At 59.3% G+C, this 24,730-nt stretch overlaps 2 protein-coding genes across 3 annotated transcripts in view; one reads left to right on the forward strand and one right to left on the reverse strand.

The window, feature by feature from the left end:
- The first annotated feature begins 130 nt into the window (after nt 1–130).
- RPS25 (ribosomal protein S25) overlaps nt 131–24,730 on the forward strand; it is a 92,729-nt gene continuing 68,129 nt past the window's right edge. The window contains exon 1 of the mRNA XM_063139059.1: nt 131–134. The gene's annotated coding sequence lies outside the window, so the exon portion shown is untranslated. The remainder of the gene's footprint in view (nt 135–24,730) is intronic.
- Nucleotides 5,472–21,905, reverse strand: C2CD2L (C2CD2 like). 2 transcript variants are annotated; one of them, XM_063139048.1, is made up of 14 exons: nt 21,544–21,905; nt 17,069–17,164; nt 14,348–14,467; nt 13,914–14,024; nt 12,739–12,876; nt 12,154–12,268; nt 11,392–11,512; nt 10,909–10,973; nt 10,544–10,671; nt 9,877–10,039; nt 9,064–9,165; nt 7,874–8,007; nt 7,472–7,754; nt 5,472–6,747 (listed from the first exon to the last, which is right to left on the reverse strand). In XM_063139048.1, exons 1-14 carry the CDS (start codon nt 21,898–21,900, stop codon nt 6,524–6,526), a joined length of 2,157 nt encoding a protein of 718 aa, XP_062995118.1. In that variant the 5' UTR covers nt 21,901–21,905; the 3' UTR covers nt 5,472–6,523. The 2 variants fall into 2 exon arrangements, with proteins under 2 accessions (XP_062995118.1, XP_062995117.1); XM_063139047.1 differs by having other exon boundaries at nt 11,392–11,515.

Here is a 24,730-nt window from a genome sequence, read left to right on the forward strand (position 1 = left end):
TGGGCGCACTCCAGCAGCCCGCGAGGCGGAAAGGGAGGCCGGCGCTGCGCGGCTGCCGGGCCCAGGCCGGGGCTTGCCTGCGCCGGAGCTCGCCGGGAGTTGTAGTCCTCGCCCAAGCGGGCGGAGCCGAGGCGCGGCGGCGGCGGCGGCGGCGGCGGGTGCGCACGCGGCCAGGGGCGCTGCCTTCCGGGGGGGGCGGCGGCCCGCTCTCGGCGCCTCGAGGCGGAGGCCGGGCGGGCTGGCCGGGGCCTTGCGAAGGCTGCCTTGTACGGGCCGCAAAGGACGGGGGCGCGGCGGAGAGCGGGGCGCGGGGCGCGGGGCGCCGATGCCCCGGGGCGCTGGAGGCCAGCTATCCAAGGTGCTGAACCTCCGGATAGGCCCAGCGCCTTGTGCATCTCCTCTAGGGCTCGGCCTGCTGAAACCTGGAGCGGGCTCACCTGCCCACGGGGCCCAGAGCCGCCGGCCTCCATGGGATGGGGGGCTGGCTGGCCCCAGAGCCCCGGCCTCACGGGCTCTCCTTCAGAGAGGGGAGGGGGCGCCCCCCAGCGCTGAAGGAGGCTGCTGCCAGAGCCCTTCGCCCTGCCAAGGTCAACCACGGGACTGCCCAGTGTCCAGCCTTCGGGGCATCTTCCTCGTGGGTGCAGCTCAGCTGCGGGGCTTCCTTATTAGTTGCATCCATTCCGGGCTGGTCATCCAGGTGGAGGCCCCGTGAGAGCGTTTGCTCTACTGCGTCGCTCAGCGGCTTTTCGGTACCGTCGGCCAGGGTCCCTTCCTGGACGGGGGGCACCTGATACTGTTCCTTTCTGGTAGGCTGGGCTGAGCAGGTGGAGCTTTAGGGACACCTGTTCTCTCCTTTAGGGTAGCATAAACTTCTGCCTTTTGACCCTTGCTTTTTAACATCTGCAGACATGAAACTGCAGGGTGAATTTATCCAGAGACGTATGGAGCAGGCAGATGACACACAACTCTCCCTTCCGCTCCAGGGAGGGGGAGGGGGGGGGCAATGGAAATCCAATGTCCGGATTCAAGTTGAGAAGTGGGTGGGGTCAACAAGCTGTAATTTAACCCAGACAAGATGGGGGTACTAATTAGTCCTGAAGGGTCCTGGAGTTGGAGGCATTGAACTAGGTGATGTGTTTCGACCTGTTCTGGATGGGGTTGCCCCCTCCTTGAAGGTGCAGACACATGGAGGAGCACTCCACCCCTTCCCAGGGAGGCTCAGGGTTCCAAGGAAGGCCTTTTACCAGCCTTGTGTGGCCCTTCCTGGGTAAGACAGCCTCTCCCACTAGTGGTAGCAAAGGCTCCTTTCTGAAGCCCTGGAGAGCTGCTGCCAGCTGAGCTTGGAAGGCCAACAGTCTGACTGGGCACGAGACAGACTCAGGTGTTCCTATGTAGCCGAAAGTGTGCACAAGGTTGCTCCGTTGCAGACCTTTCTCCCGAGCCTTGCACAGCAGAAGGCAGCTGTGCTGCACAGGGGAGACAGGTTGACTTCTAAGAGCCCAGGTGGCAACACGGGCATAACACAGACTCCGTTGTTGCCCCAAGCCTTGGGGAGGGGCAGGTCAACTCGGAGGGCTTCAGAGTCTAACAGTCTATGCGTTAGACTATGTGCCATGCAGGCGGCAGAGGGCAGCAGACTGCCCCTCTGCCTCCCCTGCACAGACTACAACTCCCACAAGGTGTCGGGGCACCAAGGCGGCTCATGTGATCTTGGGTCCATCTGCCAGCTAATCGGGCATCGCTTTGGTACACATGTGACCAATCAGCACAGGGTAAGGGCTCCAGGACTGACATGGGAGGCGAAGTGCAGCACTTTGGACAGCTACTGAAAAGGGAGAAGCGCCCAGAAGGGGAACCAAGGTCAGGAAATGGGGTGGAGGTGAAGTGGAGAAGTTGCAAGATGGTGATTGTATCCATCACTTCACGCTTTTGTGGATTTTTTTTTGTGGGGGGGAGTTGTTGTTTGCTATAAACTGTAAACGTTCAATCCCAAAACTCTAAATCTGACAGAAGTAAAGATTTTGGTTTACACCTGGAAAAAATTAGCTACTACTGTCAGAAAGAAAAGGAGATCAAGGAACGCAGCTCAGGACATAAGCCCAGGTGGGAGAAGAGCCACCATCTCTCCTCCCCCCCCCCCGCCGCCCCGCAGTTTCTCTTTTCAAACACCTGTGAAACAGCTTGGAGAGAGATTCCCGGGCGCCTTGTACTGCAAGAGCCCCAACCTTATATGAGAGAAGCAGAGAGAGACGCTGCAGGCTGCTTGTGGTTCCAATTCAGTTTAATAAGTTAAAGTCCATCACACAGCAGTGTTCCAACATATACAAAGGTGCGGAATTTCACAATCATCTTTAAATAAATGTTTTACTGTAGTCCTTTAAGTATCTACACAATTCCTATTTCTTTTAATCTAAACAATCTGGGGTTTACAATAATCCACCCACAGAAAAGGCCTCAGGTACGGAAGAGCCCATGAGTGTAGGGTGTTCGCTTGGGCTCTGCTTGGGGTGGGGGTTGGTCCAGCACGTGTACAAGTGAACTACGGTGGCACACCCTAAAGGGCAGCAGCAACACCTAAAAAGTAACGGACTGCCACAGATCTGCGGAGGGTGGCACACGGGAGACGAGGCCGCTCACCTTTCTAGCAAGGCTGATACTGGGGAACTCTGCTCTTGATGCTGCGGGCAGCAGGAGAGGGCAGAGATGCCACCCGCACACAGGTGCCGCTCCATCCTGCCTCAGACGTCATGAGCAGCCATGAATTACCTGTATGGGAACAGCCTGTTCACCCTCATACTGAAATGACGAGGAAGGGCAGAGTGACTCAGCGGCAACTCTGGCCCAGGGAGAGAGGAAGTTCTGCATATACCAACTCAAGGGAAAACTGTCCTGTGCAAAAAGTATGCTGTGTTTGCAGTATTCTGCCCCCACCCCAACCACCACCTTCACTGGTTCCCTGGCAATAATGCAAAACACTGCAAATTGGAAAGGGCACGAACTCTTCCACACCCACCCACAGGCCACTGGCTCCATCTTTGCCGTGGTTTCTGATTCCTCCATTCAGCTGCCACTGATGCTCCAAGCGGATTGGGTGGAGAATTAAGGATGCAAATGCTTCTGGCAAAAGCAAGCGGAGAAGGAGACTCAGAGAAGGACTCACTAGGGTCTGAAACGTGCTCAGCTCACCAGACATTCATCTCTGTGCCTAAAGCATAAGAGCCATTTGTGAAACAACCCGCAAAGTATCTTTCACTCCACGGGAAAAATATATTGTAGTGCACAGTCCCCAAGGAGTTCCATTTATCAGCTTGATAAACCCTGGGCAGCAGAACGGCTGCCCATGCCCCCATGCTCCTGATGCTCTGGCGTGCACATGAGTCACCTTGCATCTCCACTGTGCAGCTCCCCCGGCTTTTTCATTCCTCGACCATCACAGACCTGGGGATTCCTTCATTGCCCATTGCAAGGAAACTCCGTTTAATTTCCTCCTCAAGCTATATACTGACTATCCTGACCAGTCAGCGGCCTTTTAAAAGGCAGTAAGGAAGGGGTCATGCATGAGCAACTGCCGCTCCAAGGCCTCCACTTCATCCTAGCATAAGAGTCAGCCAGAGATTATGCTTCCTGGCCCCTGCAGCCTCTTTGAAACACCAAAACACCCTTTGCAAGTGTGGACGGTTCGAGCTGGGTCTCCGTGGCCGTCAAGAGGTAGTCCACAGTGGCTGGCATTCAGGGGCAGGCAACCTGGTGCCCTCCAGGTGTTTGGACTACAGCTCCCATGTTCCCTGACCATTGGTGATGCAGGTTGCAGGTGATGGGGAATTGTGGGCCACAGCCTCTGGAGTGCACCAGGCTGCCTTCCTCTTAAAACCTTGAGGGGTTCTTCCATTCAGGGCAATGCACAGCTGCTAACAGTGCCTCCCCCCAGCCCACTGTTCAGCAGTCCAGCACTTTATACAGAGAACAATTTATACAAACCAAAGCAGCAAGCCTTACAGAAATCAGAGTGCAAGAGCAAATGTTGTCAGGGTAATTTTTCAAGGCCATGATCCCATAGCACTACCCTATTTCCTGCTCAGAAATGCAAAAAATGGCCGAATGGCAGACATGAGGCACACCTGATCAACTGTGGATGGGTAAGGAATCCATGATCAGCAGACATATATGGCAAAAAGGACGAATTGGCAAACACCGACAAATCTGCAGGAGTCAAAAGAGGATTGATTCAAATAAAGGGGTTGCACCCAGGAGGGAGGGAGGTGTGTGGGGGGAGGAGAGAGGTGTGTGGGGAGGGGGAGAAATGTAGTGGAGCTAGTCTTCACAGTTCAAGTGTGCCGGCCAGGGTGGGGGCTTCAGCCTCTGCCATCGCAGCCATCCTGCCACCCCTGACGGCAATGAGCATCCTGCCCAAATGGCTTCCATGGCCCGTCCTCAAGGAAAAAGGCACCTGCCTTCTCCACTGCTGAACAGTTGCACAGACAGAGTGACAGGTGGGCGTGCCCCGGAAAAGAGCCCACCCACTTCCCTCCCCAGGAGGACTCACGCAGCAAAGCCGGCTCAGGCGCTCTGGAGCCCCAGCCCCCAAGGCGGAGGCAGCCACGCCACGGGCCGGTCTAGACTGCAGACCCGCTTCTCTCTCAAGCATCTGCAGAGAGCGTGCCCATGGCAACCATCCCTGCAAGGTGTCCCTCCTTGGCCTGGAGGTGAACCAAAGATCAACTCTTGGAGCACACCGGGCGTCTTTGGCTCTGCAGCACATCCCACGGGAGATTTCATACAACAGTTCATTGAACCTAAACCCCAAATCCAGCTTTTGAATCCCCCACGACCTTGGACCATGCTGAAAAGGGAGGCCCCCAAACTCAGAGGGATGCAGGACTGCCTCCAACCTGCAATGACAAAAGAACGAGACTCCAGAAGTGGCAAGAAAGTCGTGACGGCAGCAGAGCGCAGTTCTTCCAGGGACCCACGACATCGACACCACAACAGAGGATGTAGCTGACCTCTGATGATGGGGCGACGACAGCTAGCAGCCTGGCCGAAGACACACATTCATTCGTCAAAGAGGAAAAGAAAACACACGGGGGATGGGCGGAAAGCTGCCAACGGCGGCCGAGCCCCCTGTCCGCCGCATTCAAAGAAGTCTACTTGGATGGACGTCCCCCGTCTCCACTGTCCATAGCCCACCCACCCCTTGCTTGGGCAGGCCCCGCAGCCGCTCCTTCCAGGGACAAGACATTCCTTCCTGGCCAAGCCTCTTCCACAATGCTTACGAAACCTGAGTACTGACTTTCCGAATGACCCAAGAGTTTATTTCCTTCTTGTGACAGCGCCACCCCCTCCCTCCCACCCTCCCTCCCTCCCTCCCAGCCTGGTCCTTCCATCCCTTTCCCACAACCTGCAGGGAGGAACCAGCCCAGCCACAGCAAGTTTGCCCCCCCTCCCTCCCCTCCCCCGCCCCCGCCCCATCACTCCCACCGCCTGTCAGGATCCCCATTGGCAAGCAGCCGGATTTTACAAAAGTGCAGTTCAGCTCCGTTCAGGTGCACAAGGCCTCATTTTTGGAATGAAACTTCAGCACTCCAGTGTTAAGCATTTGGTTCTGCTGGAGCAGTCTCTCTCTCTCTCTCTCTCTCTCTCTCTCTCTCTCTCTCTCTCTCTCTCTCTCTCTCTCTCTCTCCAAGCTCTGAGGGAGAGTTGGCGGCTGAGGCATCCTGCAGAGCCTTCGCTTCTTGTCCACGCCCTGACGCAGGGCAGATCAGAAATCCAATTGTGAAGAGCGGAGCAGGAGCGGAGGAAGGACCTTTCCTTTGAGCCAAGGCAGAGGCCTCTCTCGCACCCAGCCCAGCCCAGCCCAGCCCAGCCGCTCTCTTCCCACTGCAAAGTCATCACCCGGCTGCGTCCCATCTTGTCTTCTGCCGACACAGGCCAGGCAGGGCCTTTGCTGCGGAGGGCCATTGTGGCTGGCTTCCCCGACAGTGACATGGGCAGCCTCCGTGGGAGAGGAAGCCACTGGAATGCCCGAGGAGTCTCCTCTGGATATTAGCTTACAAACCGGGCAACTGCAGTAGAACCAACAAAAGCCAGTAAGCCAGGAGAACGCGCCCAGCGCGCGCCTTGCTCCCTGCCCGATAAGAGTGTTTCACGTGCACCCAGAATAGGGTGGGGGGTCATTACCCCACCGGGATCATCTTCTCCTTCACGTACTCCCAGGAGTTGAAGTTCAGGCTGCAGGCGGCACGTGGGGCCCGCTTCCTTCCCCCCGCCCCGCCCCCAAGACAGAGTGCACAGATCAGCTACAAACAGGGCTGTGGCAGCACGTGGACTGTTCCACCAGGAGGCCGCAGCATCCACAGTGGCCACTGGGCAGCAGCTCCCAGCATCATCACACACACACCGCCCTGGAGGGGGCCGCTCCCTTTGCTCGGGAGGGAAGAGGAATTGGGGTTGTGATGCAGACGCGGAGTGGGGGGAGCATCGACACGGGGGGGCTTCTGGAGACCACGGTCCGGCAGCCAGCTTCTCAGTGCTTGTCCACGGCCAGCGTGCTCCCGTTGGCCTTGGCCTTCGGCTTGGACTTGAAAGAGAACCGCTTGATGAGGCGCCGGGAGAAGCTCCCGGACTTCTTCCTGGCGCTGGAGCCGGCTGCAGCGTTGGGCAGGTCGTCGTGGGACTGGCTGAGGCCGGCTTCCTTCTGCTTGTTCTTCCTTCGGAAGATGAGTTTCGTGCCGCTCCGGAGGAAGCTCACTGCAGCGTGGGGGAGAAAACACGGCAGGGCGCGTCAAGGGGCTGCCCATCGGCTGAGGCGGCTGAACGAGCTGCCGCCATCGGCAGAGAGGGGCCGGTGGGCCTCAGGCCAAATCCGGGTTTGGACAAGGAATCCTCAGGACTTCACGGTGCCCGGGCCCCACGGAAGGAGGGCCCTGGTCAGCCACCAGCCCCCCACGCCAGGCTTCATCCCAGCATGTCAGCCAGCAGGACTCCAGCTCCGTGTGGACTTGGAGGCCCACGCCACCCCGGGACCACCCCAGGGGAAGGGTCTGGGAAGGGCCTTCCACCAAGGCAGCAGGGCCGGCTCAAAGCTTTCTTGGCTGACTGACGGCGACTGCCAGGGCTTCAGGTGGGTCTCTCAGCCCCCGCCTGGAGACGCTCAGGTGCCTGCTGCTGCACAAAGGCGCCTGGGCAGCTGCACTGGCTCTCATGCCCTTGGGTGTGCAGGTCACTTAGCGGCACCCGAGGAACGCCACCAGTGACCAGAGTTTGTCAGTCGTGGAAATACCAGCTCTCACTTCCCAGACGAGACGACACGAGAAAGGGAAACGCGTGGCCGTCTGAAGAAGTACGAGCATGGGGTGGGGCTGGGTGCCCGCTCTTGGCGTTTCTGCCCGTGGGACGCGGGGGCCGGCCACGCTCTCCCGCTCCCTCACAGGAACGCCCCAGGCCCACCCTGCAGACCCACCCTGAGTCCCACCTTTGTGGTCTTTCAGGCTCCGGGTCTCCAGCGCCCCTGTCGAGCCGGTCTCGGATTCCACGTCATCCACCGAGGGCCTCTCGGAGATGTCCGAGCGCGCCGTCTCATCCAGCTCCTGGCTCGCCCTTTGGGCTGCGTAGGAGGCCTCCAGCTGCTGAGCGGGATCGGTGAGGCTCTGGCTGTACTCGGACATGCCGGCCAGGAGGGAGTCCTCATGGAGCGTGGCCTCCAGCGAGGCGGCATAGCCCAGGGACAGGGCCATTTCATCCTCGGCAAGCGGCACCTGAGGGCAGGGAGAAGAGCCGCCTGCCAGGTCACGGGAGGTGGCGGGGTCCCCGGGGCCTTCCGGCCAGAGCCACCTCCGCCTTCCCGCCCCGAGCAAGGACTGCCAAGAGCTGCTACCTTGGAGACGCCCGAGATGATCAGCGTACTGCGCTTTGTTGGCGTCTTCTTGGAGGGCTTCTTGGTCACGTCGGTCAGCTGCCTGATGGCCGTCTCAGCCACCGGGTCCAAGCCGTTGGACACACGGCTGCTTCCTGGAGCGCGCAACACACAAGCGCCATCCTATTAATTGGTGTGGCCGAGGGAAGGAGGTCTTGATGCTGGCCAAGCCTCCCACGGCCCCCCACAGCCATCTAATGGCAAAGGGAGCCAGGGAGCCGCTCCGCCCCTGCTTCCAGAAGCCCTTTTCTGCATGAGGCTTTTATCCCTGCCATCCTCCATGGAGCCAAGGGCGAGGCATATTATTATTATTATTATTATTATTATTATTATTATTATTATTATTATTATTATTATTATTGCCCGCCTCTCCATTTTGATTGAGGCGGGGAACAACAATAAACGATAGAAACATGGTCCCCTCCGCCCCACCCCGCCCCCAACAACCCTGTGAGGTGTTTTCGGCTGAGGAGACAGTGGCCGGCCTGGGAGCACCCAGCAAGCTCCCCGGCCGAGTGGAGCTTTGAGCCCAGCTCTCTCCGATCCCAGACCAATGGTCTAACCGCTATCCTGGCCCCAAATCTCATCCCAGGCAGGAGTGAAGCCAAGTGCAAAAGGACTGGGCGGGGGGGGGGGAAGGAAGAGGGCTTAAAGGGAAGGTCTCCAGCTGGGCCCAAAGAACCCCCCTCTGATGCAAGGCGGAGCAGGGCGGGAGAGCCACCACGGCCACGTGGCTAAATTTGCCCACACTGAAAGAACTGGGCATGTTTAGCCTTGGGGAGAAAAGACTGAGAGGAGACATGATAGCACTCTTCAAGGACAGAGGAGGGCCAGGATCTCTTCTCGATCCTCCCAGAGTGCAGAACATGGAATAACGGGCTCAAGTGACAGGAAGCCAGATTCTGTCTGGACATCAGGAAAAACTTCCTGACTATTAGAGCAGTATGACAGTGGAGGTGGTGGGCTCTCCCACACTAGAGGCCTTCAAGAGGCAGCTGGACAGCCATCTGTCAGGGATGCTTTAGGGTGGATTCCTTCAATGAGCAGGGGGTTGGACTCCATGGCCCTATAGGCCCCTTCCAACTCGACTGTCCTATGATTCTATTGATTCCTGGTTCAACCACGCACGCAGCCTCTCCCCCATGACTCACTGCTACTGCTGGGGGATGCATTGCTGGGACAGCCGTTCTCTGGAAGCATCGTGGTCACCTTCTCCGTCACCTCCACCTTTGATGGAGACCTCGAGGGCGAATCTAGGCTCCAGAAGGAGGGGGCAAAATTAGCGAAGAAGGGCACAGGCAGGCGGGATGCAATGGCTGCCCCCTGGGTGTGCTTTCCCCCTCCCCCGGCCTCTCTCCCTTCTCCTGTGGCTCCCTAGAAACCCTGGGGAGATGTACAGCCCCATGCGTGTGGGAGAGCCCTGGGCTGATACCCCAGATCCGAAATTCGAGGGGAGGCAGGGACTCCAAAGCAGAGCTGCTCTTATAAGCGACAGTCTCTTCTCAAGTGCTGCGAACGTGTCCAAGCCATGAGTGGGGGAAGGTCCCACACGCCCTCGCAGAGAGCATCTCCCTTTCAGCTCAGTAACAACTGCTAACATTTCACACCTCCTAGCAGGGATGCTGTGCCGCCGTGCAGGCATCACTCCCACAACGCCCCCATGCCTCCGATGAACCATGGCCCTTCCCACAGGCAGGAAGAGAGAACCCCTCTGAGGCCCAGCCCTGCTGCTGGTGCTGGGGGCCAACGGCTGTTCCCCCTTTGCCTCCTTTGCCCTTCCCCAGGGCCGTGTGCAGCATTGCCGCTGCCCACGTGTGCACGCAGGCGCGCAAAGGCTCCGTGGGAGAGCGCATCTCCCGGGGCCCTCTGGCGCAGTGGAGCTGCCGGGTTCCTGCAAGGCCCGGCCAGAGCGGGCCCTTGGGCCACTGTCCCTGGCCACCACCGGAACCAGGCTGGCTGCTCACCGAGCTTGCAGTCCATTTTGGGCCTGGACTGGATGGTGGTGACAGTGGTGACGATGGTCCCGTCGGGCATGATGGTGCGGTCCATCTCAATCTTCTTGGTGGGGGTGATGGTGCTGCGCAGCAATGATGCAGCCTGCAGTTCCGGCACTTCCTGATAGAGCAGCTGCCAAGACAGCCAGAGACGGACGTGGCAGGCAGGCAGGCAGGCAGGCACAGGTGACGCTCGGCAGAGCTTCGCACCCGCAGCAGCTGCCTGCCTGCTTTGGGGCAGGTGAGCTGCAGCTCTATGCCCAGCATCAGCTGCCCTTTGTCCGGCCTGACCTTCGGCGGCTCAGCTTGCCCCAGCGAACAGCTGGGAGACAGAGGGTCCCTCGAGGGCGTGCAGTGGCGCCAGCCAGCCAGCCAGCCAGCCAGGACTGCGGCTTCCGTGGTGGTGGAGAGCGCCTGAACAGGAGAGCTCATTCGCGGGAGGGGTGGGGGGCTTCTAGGCTGCATCACTTTCAAGCCCCCGCTTCTCCTTCCCCTCCGTGATGGATTTTGGGTATCCCACCTCCCCCCCCCCCGCCACACACACAGAATCTCGAATTCTGATTAAAAATGAAAGAAAAAAGCACCAGAGAATTCCACCTATGCACAGAGACCGACGCCCTCACCGCACGGCTCTCACCTCCACTGCAATGGCGGCGGCTGGGGCCAGCTTCCGGCCAGCCCCAGGACTCAGCCGATAGAGCTGCTGCCCCCGTGGCTCCTTGGCGGGGGGGTCCAGGGGGACCGTGGCAAACCCCACGAGCACATCTGCAAGAATCAACAGTGGTCAAGAGCGGGAGCACAAGAGGAGGCCGCTTCTGTCAGCCCGGGAACCGGCAGCGGAAGCGTCTCATGCCGCTCCCCCCTAGGCTCTCCCAGAAAGGGGCCCTGAAAGCCCAACGCTGGAGCAGGGGGCAACGAAGCAGGAGCCCGGGCCCAGCAGGATCAGCCTCCACGCCCCCAGGGCCGCGGGACTCTCAGCCCCCCCCTCGGTGGAAGACTTACCCTCCCCCCAACTGTGGCTCCGGAGGACGCTCAGCTTCAGCTCTTTGCTTCTGGGGCCCAGCTCCCTGTGCGAAGCCAAAGAGAGGAAAGGGCTGCTGGGCTGGTCACACGGGGCTCCCCCTGCCCCCCGCCCAGCCCCCTCCACCCCGAGGGACGTGCCTCTTCCCCAGTGCCCTGCCCCACCCTCGCGGCTGAGGGCTGGCCGTCAGGCTGACCAGCAGAGCAGTGCGAAGGGCGCGGGGCAGAAAAGTACTGTGCAGGCAAAGGCTGAGAGCACACCCTTGGGGGCGCAGCGGGGGGGCATCCCACCCCCTCTAGGTGGGGAGGCAGAAGGGGCACCCGGGCTTTGAAGGGCACCCTGTCTCGCCCATTGGTATCTAGGAGTGCCAGTCAGGGGGGTGCTGCCTTCTCCAGCGAGCCCAGCGGCCAGCAGCAGTCCTGCCCCCGCCCCGTGCCCAAAGATGCAACCTCGCGGCCTCTTACAGAACGAGCTGGTCGGCCCACTCCACCTCGGCTGCAGGGCTGGAGCTGACGCACGGCACCGGCTTGGTCCTCTTCTGCTGCTGGGGGCTGCCCAACTCCACCACGCAGCACAGCTGCCCACCTGCTGAAAGGGGCCCAGAGAGCAGGACTGGGCTGAGACGCAAGCAGAAGCTTCCAGCCGGGCTCGCAAGCCCCGGGAGCGCTCCTCCAGGAAGCCGCCGCAGGGGAGCCAGCCCCCAAATGGCACTGCTGTGATGATCCATTTATGCTTCTGCTATCTTATTCGTCCTCACAACAACCCTGTGAGGCGGGACATTAGCATCCCCATCTCATAGTTTGGGAACTGAGGCTGGCAGGGAGCCATTCACAAAAGCTGCTCCGGCAGCAGGCGCTGAGCAGGGATTGGAACGGCCGCCTCCCAGCCCGCCTGGACCCCTTCCGCCACCCTTGTATAACCTCAGCACATGCGCCAGAAGCCCAAAGGGCCGTTTCCCCTTCCCCTTCTGAGGGGCCCTCGCCCTCTGCTGCACGGTGGCCCCTCGGGGGCCTCTGGCTTGGCAAAGCCCCGCACAGATGACAGATGACAGCAGGGCTGCCCACAGACTCCCTGCAGCCCAGGGGCTGGACCGAGGCGTGCTTGGTTCCGCTGTGCAAGCGTGACTGGGCCTCCGCCCCCAGCTGCAGACGAGACCACCACCACCACCAGAAGCAGGGGCCCCCATGTTGCAGGAGGCCCGTAGCCCCCCAATTTCTGCATTGTACCTGGCATCTCTTGGGCGCCCAGGCGGAGGGCCTGCAGGTGCTGGAGGAGCAGCTTGGGCATCACAGGAGAGGCAGGGCTGGACGGCAGCCCCTGGGACAGCTGGTTACAGGATACCTGGGCAGAAAAACAAGGCAAGGAGGGAGGGAAACTGGCAAGGAGGGGCCACCCCCACCCACCCCACGGGCATTCCACCCCACAAGCTCCGCCCCGGAGAGGGGCAGAAGGTTAAGTGTCACGGCATCTTGGCCTGGGATGAGTTTTAGATGGCTGTTTGAGTTTTGTCATCCTCGATGAGTTAAGTTCTCATTGCACCCTCTGTTTTAACTTGTTCGTGAGTCACCTTGGAAGGGCCTTTTGCCCTGAAAGGCAGTGTAGATATTCTACCACTAGTTTTAAAAACAGCCATCCCTCTAGGCCACACTCAATCTCCCCAACTAGTTCTGGGCTAGACGGAGCAGTGATCTTATTCAACAACAACGAAAGAGGCAGGTTTCTTCCCCATGGTCAGTCAACGCTCCCTACCTGCCCCCCACCCCCCACCCCAGAGCCCACAATCTCACGTGGAGAAGACGCCCCGTCCTTACCACGGTGCCGTCTGCTACACAGGCCTTGAGATTCACCATCATGGCTGGCTGCGTGCCAATGACAGAGTCTTCAATCAGGTCCTTTATGGTGGAGAGGTCCACTTTCCCCTCCTCCTCCTCCTCCTCCTCCTCCTCCTCCTCCTCCTCCTCCTCCTCCGCCTTCTCCTCCTCCTGGGGAGAGCATCGCGGAAAGGAAGTCAGAACCAGCCCAGAGATGGACTGGGAGGGTCAATAGCTTGGGCCGGAGAGGACCATCAGTGGCCCTGGGCAGTGCTTCAAGAGGCAGCTACTGCCCCAAGGCCGGCCAGCCGGCCGGCCACTAGAAGCCCCTCTGGGACAGCTCCCCCTGAGCCCCAGGAAGAGGGCAGCTCTAGTCCTGCTGCTCACACACGTGCACTTGGCACCACCGGCGGGCCAGGTGCTTTCGGCGCGCAGCTCTCCTGGGGTCAGCCCACGCAATCTCACAGCGCGTCCTGGGCAGATGGTGCACATGCCTCTGGCCAAAGCCATGGGAAGCGAGACGGCGCTTTCCTACGAGCATGACTCACAGGATGGAGGCGCAGCCTTGGCTTCCGCCACATCCAGCCCTGAGTTGTGCAAACGAGCCCTTGGAGGAGCTCTGCTCTGCGGACACGGCCCAGAAGGCCCGCGCCCGTTCCGCCGGATCCCAGGAGCCAAGACAGAGGGCGAGGCGCTCCGGGCCTTACGCAGCGCACGCAGCATCCGCACGAGGGGCCGCTCTGGCGCCGGCATGCAGAACCTCTCCCAGCCTGCGGGAGATGCTCTCATGGGGGGGGGGGGCTGCATTCGAGTGCGGGGGAGGGGGGCAAAGGCAAAGCGGTTGGAGCCCAAACACCTGCGTGTTTCAGCTCGAGGTGCTTTGCTAAGGCCTGGGGGAGGCATCTCCGCCTCTTACAATGGGGATAGCTGCACAGTAGCCTGGAGGCCCCCCAAGGACTGGTGGTCGGGGTGAAAGGAGGCGGGCCCATCTGCGGAACCCCCAAGAGAGCTGGGTTTCGCCCCTGGGCCTGAGGACCCCTACCTTTGCCAGAAGTCTCGGGCAGCTGTGGGAATTTGCCACACACACACACACACACACACATGCACACATGACAGTCACATGTGACCACCCCACCCCACCCCACCCGGAAGGCCTTTCTCAGGCCTTTGCTCACTTCACGTAGCTGCAGCTTTGGGACGACCGAGAGGTTCAGGCTGGGCCGGCCTCTGAACGCCCAGGAGACCAGCAGTCCTTCATCCCGGATCTCCTCCAGACGGATCTCCAGCTGGCCCCGCAAACAGAAGGGGGCCCAGGTCAGTTGCAATGACCATGTGCAGAGCTATTGATATCCCACCTATGTCGTATGAACTGCAGGGAGGCTGCAACCAGCTGAAATAGTCCACGCCACGTACCGCAGAGCTCATCCTGCACTCCGAGAGTGGCACCCGAGCCAGAAGCCGGCCTCGTGCAGACGTGCCCAGGCGCCCACACGGCTGGCGTCAGCCTCCCTCCACCGCCCCCAGCGATAGCGTAGGAGGCCAGAACAAGCCCTCCTGCAAGGGCTGGGGCCGGAGTCATTCCAGCCCCACAACCGCCTGCCCCCTTTACCTGGGCCTGCAGCACAACCAAGGTGACATGGTAGGTGTCCATGGAAACCGCAGCTGGGGACTGCTGAGTGACTGAGACGGGGAACTGCACAGCATCAGCTGAAAGGTGGCAGTGCAACATCTGGAAGGAGAAGGGGAGGGGGAGACCGTCACAAAGCCCACTGGAGGGGCAGCCAGAAGGCCAGCAAACAGCAGCAGGCAGGAGGAAGGACGGAAGGAAGGAAGGAAGGAAGGAAGGAAGGAAGGAAGGACGGAAAGACGCCCAGGGAAACATTTGGGGTCTCCCTCTTCATCACCATCTTCAAACCCAGGTTGCCGACCCTGGTGTTTTTTTTTACAAATAGTAGCCATGGGAGACCTGGGAAATGGGGAGGTGAATCCTTTTGTCCTCTGCTCTGACCGCCCCCCCCCGCACCCCAAAGCTGCTATTTGCCATGACTGGAATGCAGATGTGGGCTTAGATCACAGCAAGCAGCAGTGGGGGCCGGGAGGCAGGGGAGACGTTCACCAGTAAAACAGGACAGATGGATCTCTGTCAGGCCCACTGCAGCAGTCATGGATTTCCTGTATCAGCAGCAGGGGGTTGGTCTAGGTGACCTTTGAGGTACCTCTGTAAGAGTTAAAACCCTCCCTCTCAGAGAGAGAGAGAGAGAGACAGAGACAGAGACAGAGAGAGAGAAACTGAGGGAGAGAGATCCAACAGATCCCCCCTCCTTATGGCTTCCTTTCTGAAAGTTTAAGACAGTGGAGATGCGTTCACACATCTCTGTCATCACATCTACTTTGACCCTGAGTTGCCTTGGGACACATCTGCCCCAATGAAGCCTGGGTCTCCGCTCAGCCACACAGCCTTGGCAAGATCCCCGTGGGAGTTTATGGCTCCTCGCTGACCCCCCGCGGAAGGCTGCTGCTCTCTTTACCACAAAGGCACTTTTCGTATCTGCTGACAATGTTGATCTGGTTCTCTCCTGGTTTCCTGCCTAGATTCTGCTCTGTTCTTTTCCACATTACAGCTTGAGTTTCCTGCCACCGCTGCCGCTGCTGCTGTAATTAAAGATTCACAGAAGAAAACCTGCCACCGGGATCCTGCTCAGAACAGCGATCTCCACCAATGTTACGCTGCATCTTTGATCAGCCGAGAGAGCACCCTGTTGCTTCCGCTGGCTCATCCCACTCCCTGGGATTGTTGCTTCTCTGTCAGTTCTCCTGCTCTCTCTCTCTCTCTCTCTCTCTCTCTCTCTCCCTCTCTGATCTTTGGTCATTACAACCTAACAGACTCACGGCCATTCCCCAAGTGCAGGGCTTAACCTGGGGCCAGAGCAAACCAGGGACTTGCCCTGGAGCCTGATGTCAATGCCAGCACAGTGGCTCCTCTGGGCATGTACAGGGTGGACTCACATGCCTGGCATTACAGGAAGAGGTTTCTGTGGTTCCAGGCTTTGAGGCAGCCACGGCATTTGAGATTGTCGGAAATATCCTTCCAGCTTCTCTGCTCCAGCCCCATTGGATGTTTCCAGGAGGAGTGCCTTGGTTCGCTTGAGGGTCCTCCTTTGTGCATCACTCACTGCCCTCCTGGAGCCCGGAAGAGCAGCTCCTCAGGCAGCGGCTGAGTCGCACGCCTCCCTCAGGTGCTGCCCCGTGTTCCCCCCCTGGGCAGGGCGAGTGGCACACAAAGGAGTCCCTGCTCTGGGACAACCTGGGGGCCAACTCCTCTGTGGGCTGGAGTCTCCTCCTCCCTGCCCCAAACGGCTTAGGAACACAGCATGTGAAGGGCTGTCTACACACATTTATTTTGTAACATTGATAAACTGCTCTATTTTTGAAAGATTCCTGAGTGGTAAATATATATAGCTACAAAATAATTAAAATATGTAAAATCAATTTATACTAATAAAATTGTGGTTGGTGCTTTTCTCAGGAAAGGCCCTTTTTTAAAAAAATGTTTCTGGCAGATGCCCCAAAAGAAGCCACGTAGACACCTGCCTGACAGGGAATTCCACAGAGAGGGAGCCAAAACACGCAGGCAGACTCCAGACCTCAGGTCCATGCGGAACCACCAGGAGCATCTCGGAGGAGGACCTCGGTGGCTGGGCAGGTGGAGAAGGGAGAAGGCACCCCTTCAAGTATCCTGGTCCCAAGTCTTTATACAGCAAAACCAAAACATTAAAGCTGGCAAATAGGCAGCCAGTGCTGCTCCCTCAATCGAGGGATGACCTGATGAAAAGTGGACGCTCCCGCATTCTGCACCATCTCCAGCTTCCAGGGCAGCCCCACATAGAGCGTGTTGCAGTACTCCAGTCCTGATATGATTGGATATAGAGGCCTTGCTCACGTGCCCAACATTAAGATCCATTTGGGTGGCGGGTCCCTTTCAGCCGTGGCTCCGTCCCTCTGGAACTCCCTCCTGTGAGATGTCTGGCCAGCTCCCTCTTTAACGAGTCTTAAACAGGCCTTGAAACCTTGACTATTCCAATCTGCATGCAATTATGTTCATGGTCTGATGTATTTATGGAAGACGCTATATTGGATGGTTTGAGTTTTGAAGTTTTTGTGTTTAACTGTTTAATTGTGAGAGCCTTTGGTCCTACTGAGCTGAATATAGATATTACAAACCATCTCTCTCTCTCTCTCTCTCTCTCTCTCTCAGACACACACACACAGAGCCTTGTGGCATCCATTCATACCAGTAGAAGACTGGTGTTGGAACGTCATCGTGGCTTACCATACTGCAGTCCGACTGGTCTGTGCAGGTCACGTGGCTGATGTTTACAGCTGGCAGCTGCTGAGGCCTCTCCTCAAATGTGATCTGGACCGAGCTCTGGGTGAAGAAGAGAACCTGGTTAGCCCCCCAAATGACCAGAGCAAACACAACGCAGCCGGTGCTGCGTCATCATCAGGCGTCTCCCTGTCAGGGGTCCTCAGGCAGGAGCTGCCGCACCAGCACTGGCACAGGTGACAGGGCTCGCGGTGGGCCAGCCAAGGGCATCCTCTGCTGGGATCCAGACACGCCCCGCTTGCTTTACGGATGCAGGCCTGAGGACGCAGCCCATCTTTCCAGTCCTCAGTTCATGGAGCAGAGCCTGGCAAGGCAAACCCCATCCAGCCACAGGGCAAAGAGGCTTGAGAAACCCACGCTGAGGCACCATCCAGTCACAATACGTAGCTTTTGCGTAGCACTTTCAAGCGTTCAACATGCTTTCCACACACCCTCTAGTTATTATCCTTACAACAACCCTGCGAGGCAAGTCACTACGATCACCCGACATCTGCAAGAGACCGAGCAAGTCCCTTGCCTAAGGGCCACCAAGCCAATTGATAGCAGAAGTGAGCTTCAAGCCCGGGGCCTTTCCGATTAAGCAGTGCTGGCGAGGAGGGGCTGCATGGGCTGCCCCCAGGTTTCTGCCAGGGCTTGGGTGCTCCATGGCAGGGGAAATTCAACAAGTGACGTTTCCCCTGGCATGGATGTAAGCAAAGAGGAACTCTGCACCCACTGAACATTCAATAGGCACCCCTGCCAGAACACACAGAAGCGCCCCCTGTTGGCACCGCGCCCCCTGGCTCAAGGACTCCTCTGACAACTGCCCTGCAGGGGCTGCCTGGGTGGAAGGAGGAGAAGCGTTGCCCTGCAGGAGAGATCCTGGGAAGGAGAAAAAGAGGGCGGCAGAAGGAGGCGGGGCTGTGTTTCACAAACCGCAGGGAGTGTTCTCCATTTGCCCCCATCCCCAGGGATGCATTATTCAGCCGCAGAGTCGATCCACCCACAGCACTCCCGTCTATTCAAATCACAGATCCGTGGGCTGGTCAAGGCAGGTTAAGCCCAGGCAGGGTTGCCATGGCAGCCAGGGGCTGGGATGCCCCTTCTGCGTGGGACAGCAGAGCGGCGGCCAAGAGGCAGCTTCCCCGCTGCCTGAACCCCGGTGGGTCTGCCCCAGTGCCTGGCCGTGCTGGCGAAGGATGAGAGAAAGTGGCACGGGGAAAGGCGTAGGTCAGCGCGCCAGGTGCTGCATGAGGGGACGCACAGAAATCCAAAGGGGGGAGCATGAGGGAGGGAGGAAAGGGATCCGACCCCCCCTCGCACGCACGCACACTCCTGTCATTTGCACCTGAGCTGGTGAAGGCATTCGAAAGGAGCAGCTGTTTCCAAGGAGTCCATTTGCATGAAACAAAACAAGTGTTCTGTTCCATCCGCCCCCATTCTGTCACCCCCCCTGCCCCAGTTCTTTTTTTTTTCCAGGAGATGAGCTTCTGTGTGGCTTCTCCACAATTCAAATCGCTAAAAGGGAAAAACGATGACATCAGAAGGAGCTAAAAATAATCCTATCCAGAGGGGACCTGAGATCCGTTGCCTCCAAAAGAAAATCCATCCCAGAGTCCTCTTGGGGTTTCAAAGGGAGAGAACGGAGTTCCAGCGCAGGCTGGGAGGGGAAGGATCAGGCCTTAAGCCCTTCTCGTTCCCCAGATGAAAGATCTTCACTGCCACTGCAGTCCTCGTGGATTAGGGCTGGGGAGAGAAAAAGCTTCTTACGAGGACGTGAGGATGTTTTCAGTGACAAATCACCAGAGCCCAAAGAAGGGTTCAGCTAAACCTGAATTCACCTACATGAAACAAAAGAACTTACAGCTAAGCACAAGCTTGGATTTTTTGAGGCACGGAACGAAACTCCTGTTCCTGCACATAGGCTTGATTTGATTTCAGTGTTTTGCTTTTCTTAAGTTTAACATACTTTGAAATTTAACCCATCAAAGGTAACATGAAGTCAAACAAGACCCAATGAAGCAGGTGCCAAAGGAACCTTGCTGCAGCCATTAAGACAGCAAGCCTTGAAGAACCCCAGGCTCAGACTGTGGCCAGTCCCCAATGGAAGGGAACCCAAAGCTGTGGGGCAGAGAAATATGGTCAAACAGGGCTAATCATGCTCACTGCTCCCTTGCAAAACTCCCCAAATCTGGGGCTAGTTATGAGTGAATCATCAGAACAGGTGGATGCAGGATCAACACATGTCCTGCCCTGTTCCTAAACAAGGAGTTGGGTTTTTTTAATGTGTAAGAAGCCGTACAAACATCACAACACATCACCTGGGTCCATTTTGCAGTCTGCACACATACTCCCCCTTTGTACAGGTATCAAGCTGGACACGCACCTGCGATACGTGATGGAACACCCCAGGTACTTTAAGAAGGCTGCAGACAGGCAGGAATGGCTGATCTAGGTCTGGGCTTCCAGCACTGAGCCGGAGGAGGTCGGGCTCCATGGCCTATGAGGTGCCTGTGAACTCTGGAGTCCGACAGAGATACACGCAACACTCAGGAGAAACAGCCTCAAACGCTGAGGGGCCCCATCTGGTGGGGAAGCAGCCCAGCAGGGAGCCCCCATGGCCACCAAGTCCATAACTATTGAAACTTGCCATCTGCTGGGCGACACAAGTGTAGAAACACACACACACACACACACACACTTTCTACCCCCCTCCTCCCCAAATATTTGTATAACCAGGAGTGCAGTGGAACCAGATCAGCAGACAGACAGCATCTCCTCTGGACTGGAGACTGAATGAAAAGGGGGCTGGGGCAGAGGAGCGGCACTCGGGGTGGGGTAGAGGAAAGGCCAAAAGGAGAGCCGGACCTGGTAGCCCTGCAAGGAAAAGAGGAGCACTCCCCCCCCCCGCCCCCAGGCTGGGAAGGCAGGTGAGGAGGAGGCGCAGCAGCAGCTACCCCTGGACTGCTGCCTCTGCAGTTGTCCTCTGGGCTTGGCGCTGTTTAAACAAAGGTGAGAGACGGGTTCAGTTTGCGCAGGGAGGGGCCGGCCAGGCCTCCTGGGCACAGCCACATTCCAGCAGCATTCCTCAGGACCCTGGCGGAGAGCGCTGCTTATTTGTTTGTTTGTTTATTTATTTATATAGCACCAACAATGTACTTGGTGCTGTACAGAACATCCCAATAAAACAGCAATACCCTGCCTAGAGGCTGACACTCTAAAATCACATTAAAACATATGAAGGGGGGAAGGGGTTACCAAAAACAGAAATAAGGGAATCATCATAGGAATGAGAACAGTAAATTAGGGTAAAATACCAAAAGCTACGGGAAACAGATGAGTTTTGCATGATGGCACTGGCCTGCCCCCAGGCAGCCCAGATGGCTCAGGATGGGAGGGTGGAAAGTCCTGCATGGCGGGGCAGGTGTGTGAGGAGCCCCCCGCCCGCCCCCAGGCAAAAGCACCCCAAGCCCACCCGGTTATCAGCAGGGTGGTGCCTAATAGAAACGCGGTCTTTTGAAAGCAGGTTTTGCTCCTGCAGGCAAACGTTTTGCGGGGTGGGGGTGGGGGTGGGGGTTGCAATTGCCTTTGATTGGTGTAATAACACCTTCTGATGGTGAGGTGTGCATGAACACAAAGTACGATTCAATGCGCTACAACGCCTGCGAGACGTCCGGGGCTGTGGATTCAGGAGCACCGGGACCGTTCACAGGCAGGTCTCCAGAAGCCCTCCGCACAGCTGGTGGCCTCGCCAGGGAGAGGCTGGCTTTCGGCCGGCAGCCCTTCCTCGCCCGCCACTGCTGGGGCGGGGGTGGGGGGCAGGCAGCGTGCCCCCCCAACACACACGCGGGCTCCCAAGGTGGTCAGCCCGGAGGGGCCCCTCTCCCGGAGAAGGCGGGTCAACCTCGCCTTGCTTTCTCAGCGCCGCTCAGCAACGGCCTCCGGCCTGGGAACCGGAACGCCGCTGCAGCTCGCGCGGAGGGACGCGATGCCCCCAGCAGGGCCGGTGCAGCGAAGCTCCTCGCTGGGCTTCCCGCACAGGCAAGACCGGGACGGGGGCTTAGCCCGCCTCCCCACTCGGTCGGGAGGGAACGCTGTCGCCCGCTTCGCCAAGGCTGCCTGGGCGTTCGGCTCGAGGGGGCGGCTGGGGAGCAGCAGCAGCAGAGCCGCCTACCCCAGGAGGCAAACGAGGGGGTCGGGGGCCCGGCCTCCCTCTGCGGCTTTGAGGAGGCCGGGGCGGTCGGGGGGGACGGGGGACCGCGTGTCCGCCCCTTCCGAAAAGCCGCAGCCCGAGCCGCTTCCGCGAGAGACAGCTCCGGGCCTGAAGCGCCAGCGCGAGTGAGGACAGCTCCTCTGCACATGTACAGAGGGCTCCCGCCCCCGCCCCTGTCAGCTCAGGCACTCCGCGCGCCGCCCCCCCCCCGATCCCCCGCGCGACTCACCCCGTGCCGCCGGGCCTGCTCGTTGAGGGCGCGCAGCCAGGCGCGCTGCCAGTTCTCGCGGAAGGCGCGGAAGGCGAAGAGCGAGGCCAGCAAGCCGCGGGGCCCGGCCGCCGCCGCCGCCTCCCCGCCGCCTCCTCCTCGGCCCGAGCCCCGACGCAGCAGGGCGGCCCAGAGGCCGGCGGCGGCGGCGGTGCGCGGCGTCGGCGTGGGCGTCGCTTCCTGGGGCCGGCCCCGGCCGCGCCACACGCCGCGGGCGAACTGCAGCAGCCAGGCCGAGACGGTGAGCAGCGAGGCGGCGAAGAGCAGCACCAGCGCCGCCCAGCCCCAGCCCAGCCCGGGCTCCGGCTCCGGCTCCATGGCGCGGCGGCGGCGGCGGCTCACGGGGGCATCGCGGGCGCGCCGGGCCGGGGAAGGGACGCGGCCGGCTCGGAGCTCCGGGCAGCCGCGCAGCGCTCTTCCTGGCCAGCCTGCGTCCCGGCGGCCGTAGCGAACGGGGCGGGCCGGCGGGGCGGAGCGCAGGAGCGCGCGCGGGGGGGGGGGGCGGCGGCTGGGCAGGGCGAACGCGTGGCCGCGCCTGCCTCGCCTCCCGCCGCCGCTCCCCTCCTTAAAGGCGCCCCAGCAAAGCGCTCCGCCAGCGCCCACCCGCCCCGTCGGCGGGCCCCGAGCCCCGGAGAGCGCCGGTCCAGGAGAGGCTGCAGCGGGGCTGCGCTTCGACGGGCAAGAGCGCCAGCGAGGGAGCCGCCCGCAGCCCCGGGGGACGCCGCGCCGCCGCCGCCTCGTAAGTGCGCCGCTGACGGGGGCTCGGAGCCCGGGCAGGTGGGGGCACGTGGAGGGCTGGCGCGGCTCGCTCGGGAGGCAGGGGAGGAGGGGAAGGCGCGCTCCTCCTCCCGCCTGGCAAGGTTTACTCGCAAGGAACACCCCTCCCCTCCCCACCCCCCACCCCCTGCCGCCGAGGAGGCTTCCCTTGGGGCAAGTGGCCCCAGCTGCCGGCGGTCCCTCGGGCGGGGGTTCCGGAGCGCAGGAGCAGTTCGGCGCCCCCCTCCCACGGAAGCTCCCTCCGGCCTTGTGACCCCTGCTTTTCAATCTGTTCACAAACGCTCTGGAATCCGGAGGGAGCAGTGACGTGGCCGAGTTGGTTGATGACACCCAATTAGTTAGGGTGGTCAAAACACCAAGGGATCGTGAGGAGCTCCAAAGGGATCTCTCCAAGGTGGGAGAGCGGGCCTCCCAACGGCAGGTGCCGTGCAATGTAAGCAAGGGGAAGGTGATGCCCCGCCCCGCTTGAGGCAAAAAAAAGAGCCCAAATATAACCTGGTGGGAGCTGAGCTGGCAGAGACAGACCAAGCAAGAGATCTTGGGGTTCTGATGGACAGCGCCGTGAGACATGCGGCCGCTGTAAAGAAGGCAAACTCCATGTCAGGCATTATTTAAAGAAAGAAAAGAATTGGGAATAAAACTGCCACTATCTTTACTGCCTGTATACAGATGTATGGTTCGACCACACTTAGAATGCCGTGTACAGTTCTGGTCACCACACCTAAAAAGAGATATTGCAGAGCGGGGAAAAGTGCAGGAAAGGGCAACTCAAATGATCAAGGGGCCGGAGCCTCTGACCTAGGAGGGAAGGTTACAGCAGCTGGGATTGTTCAGCCTGGAAAAACAGAGGCTGAGGGCAGACAGGATAGAGGTGTACCAAACTATGCACGGGACAGGAAATGTGGAGAGGGAGACATTGTTCTCCCCCTCTCATACAGCTAGAACCCAAAGGGGTCATTATCCCACGAAGCTGATTGGTGGGAGATCCAGGACAAATAAGAGGAAGCCCTTCTTCTTCACACAGCGCATAGTTAAAATACGGAATTCACTTCTGCAAGATGCGGTGATGGCCACCAATGGGCATGGCTTTAAAGGGGGTTGGAGAAATTCCTGGAGGAGAAGGCTGCCCATGGCTACTGGTCCCGGTGCCTATGTGCTACCTGCTGTATCAGAGGAAGTATGCCTACGTACACCGCTTGCTGGGGAACATGGGCAGGAGGGTGCTGCTGTTGGACTTATGTCCTGTTGTAGGTTTCCTGTTGACAGGCAGTTAGCCACTCTGTGAACCAAATGCTGGACTCGATGGATCTTTGGCCTGATCCAGCAGGGCTCTTCTTGCAATCTCATGAGGCATGAAGGGGATGGGGGGACGCCGTCCCTGCTCCTCCGCTCTTCTTTACGGCCTGTGCAGCAGCGTCTGTATGGGGTTTAGGAGGGCTGCAGGGGCAGCGCCCTCGCTGGTCTGTGGCTGCCCCTTCAGAAGGGCTGGGGGTGCTGAAGCTGCTGCCGCAGCCATGGCAGATGTTAGGCCCCGTGTCCCCAGCCTGCTGCCTCCAGGCAGGTGTTGGACTGCAAGTCATAGAGTCACAGAATCATAGAAAATAGCAGAGTTGGAAGGGGCCTACAAGGCCATCGAGTCCAACCCCCTGATCAATGCAGGAATCCACCCTAAAGCATCCCTGACAGGTGGTTGTCCAGCTGCCTCTTGAAGGCCTCGAGTGTGGGAAAGCCCACAACCTCCCTAGGTAGCTGATTCCATTGCTATACTGCTCTAACAGTCAGGAAGTTTTTCCTGATGTCCAGCTGGAATCTGGCTTCCTGTCACTTGAGCCCGTTATTCTGTGTCCTGCACTCTGGGAAGATGGAGAAGAGATCCTGGCCCTCCTCTGTGTGACAACCTTTCAAGTATTTGAGAGTGCTCTCATGTCTCCCCTCCATCTCCTCTTCTCCAGGCTAAACGTGCCCAGTTCTTTCAGTCTCTGCTCATAGGGCTTTGTTTCCAGACCCCTGATCACAGCATCCACGTTGCTGGGAGTTGCAGTCCCAACACTTCTGGCGGGCACCAAGCTGGGGAAGGCTGGGCTCAGCTTCATTCTGAAGCCTTGTTCCGTCCGAAAGAGCAGCTGACACGCCACCCATCGCGCAAGGGAGGCGGCGGCGGCTCATTCCTCCGTCCGTCGGAGCGGCCCCGCTCCGTCCCTCGCGCAGCCTCGGGCCGTCTTGGAGGTACCACAACAGACGCCGCTGTTTGGCTCCACCAATTCGCCCAAGATCCCGGCCAGGAGCTTAGGGCTGCAATACTGTCCACGCTTACTCGCGAGTAGGCCCCGTGCAGTGGCGGTGCGGCTCGAGCTGCTGCCTGCGATGTACT

Source organism: Elgaria multicarinata, chromosome 12, assembly GCF_023053635.1.
Source record: "Elgaria multicarinata webbii isolate HBS135686 ecotype San Diego chromosome 12, rElgMul1.1.pri, whole genome shotgun sequence".
NCBI lineage: Eukaryota > Metazoa > Chordata > Lepidosauria > Squamata > Anguidae > Elgaria > Elgaria multicarinata.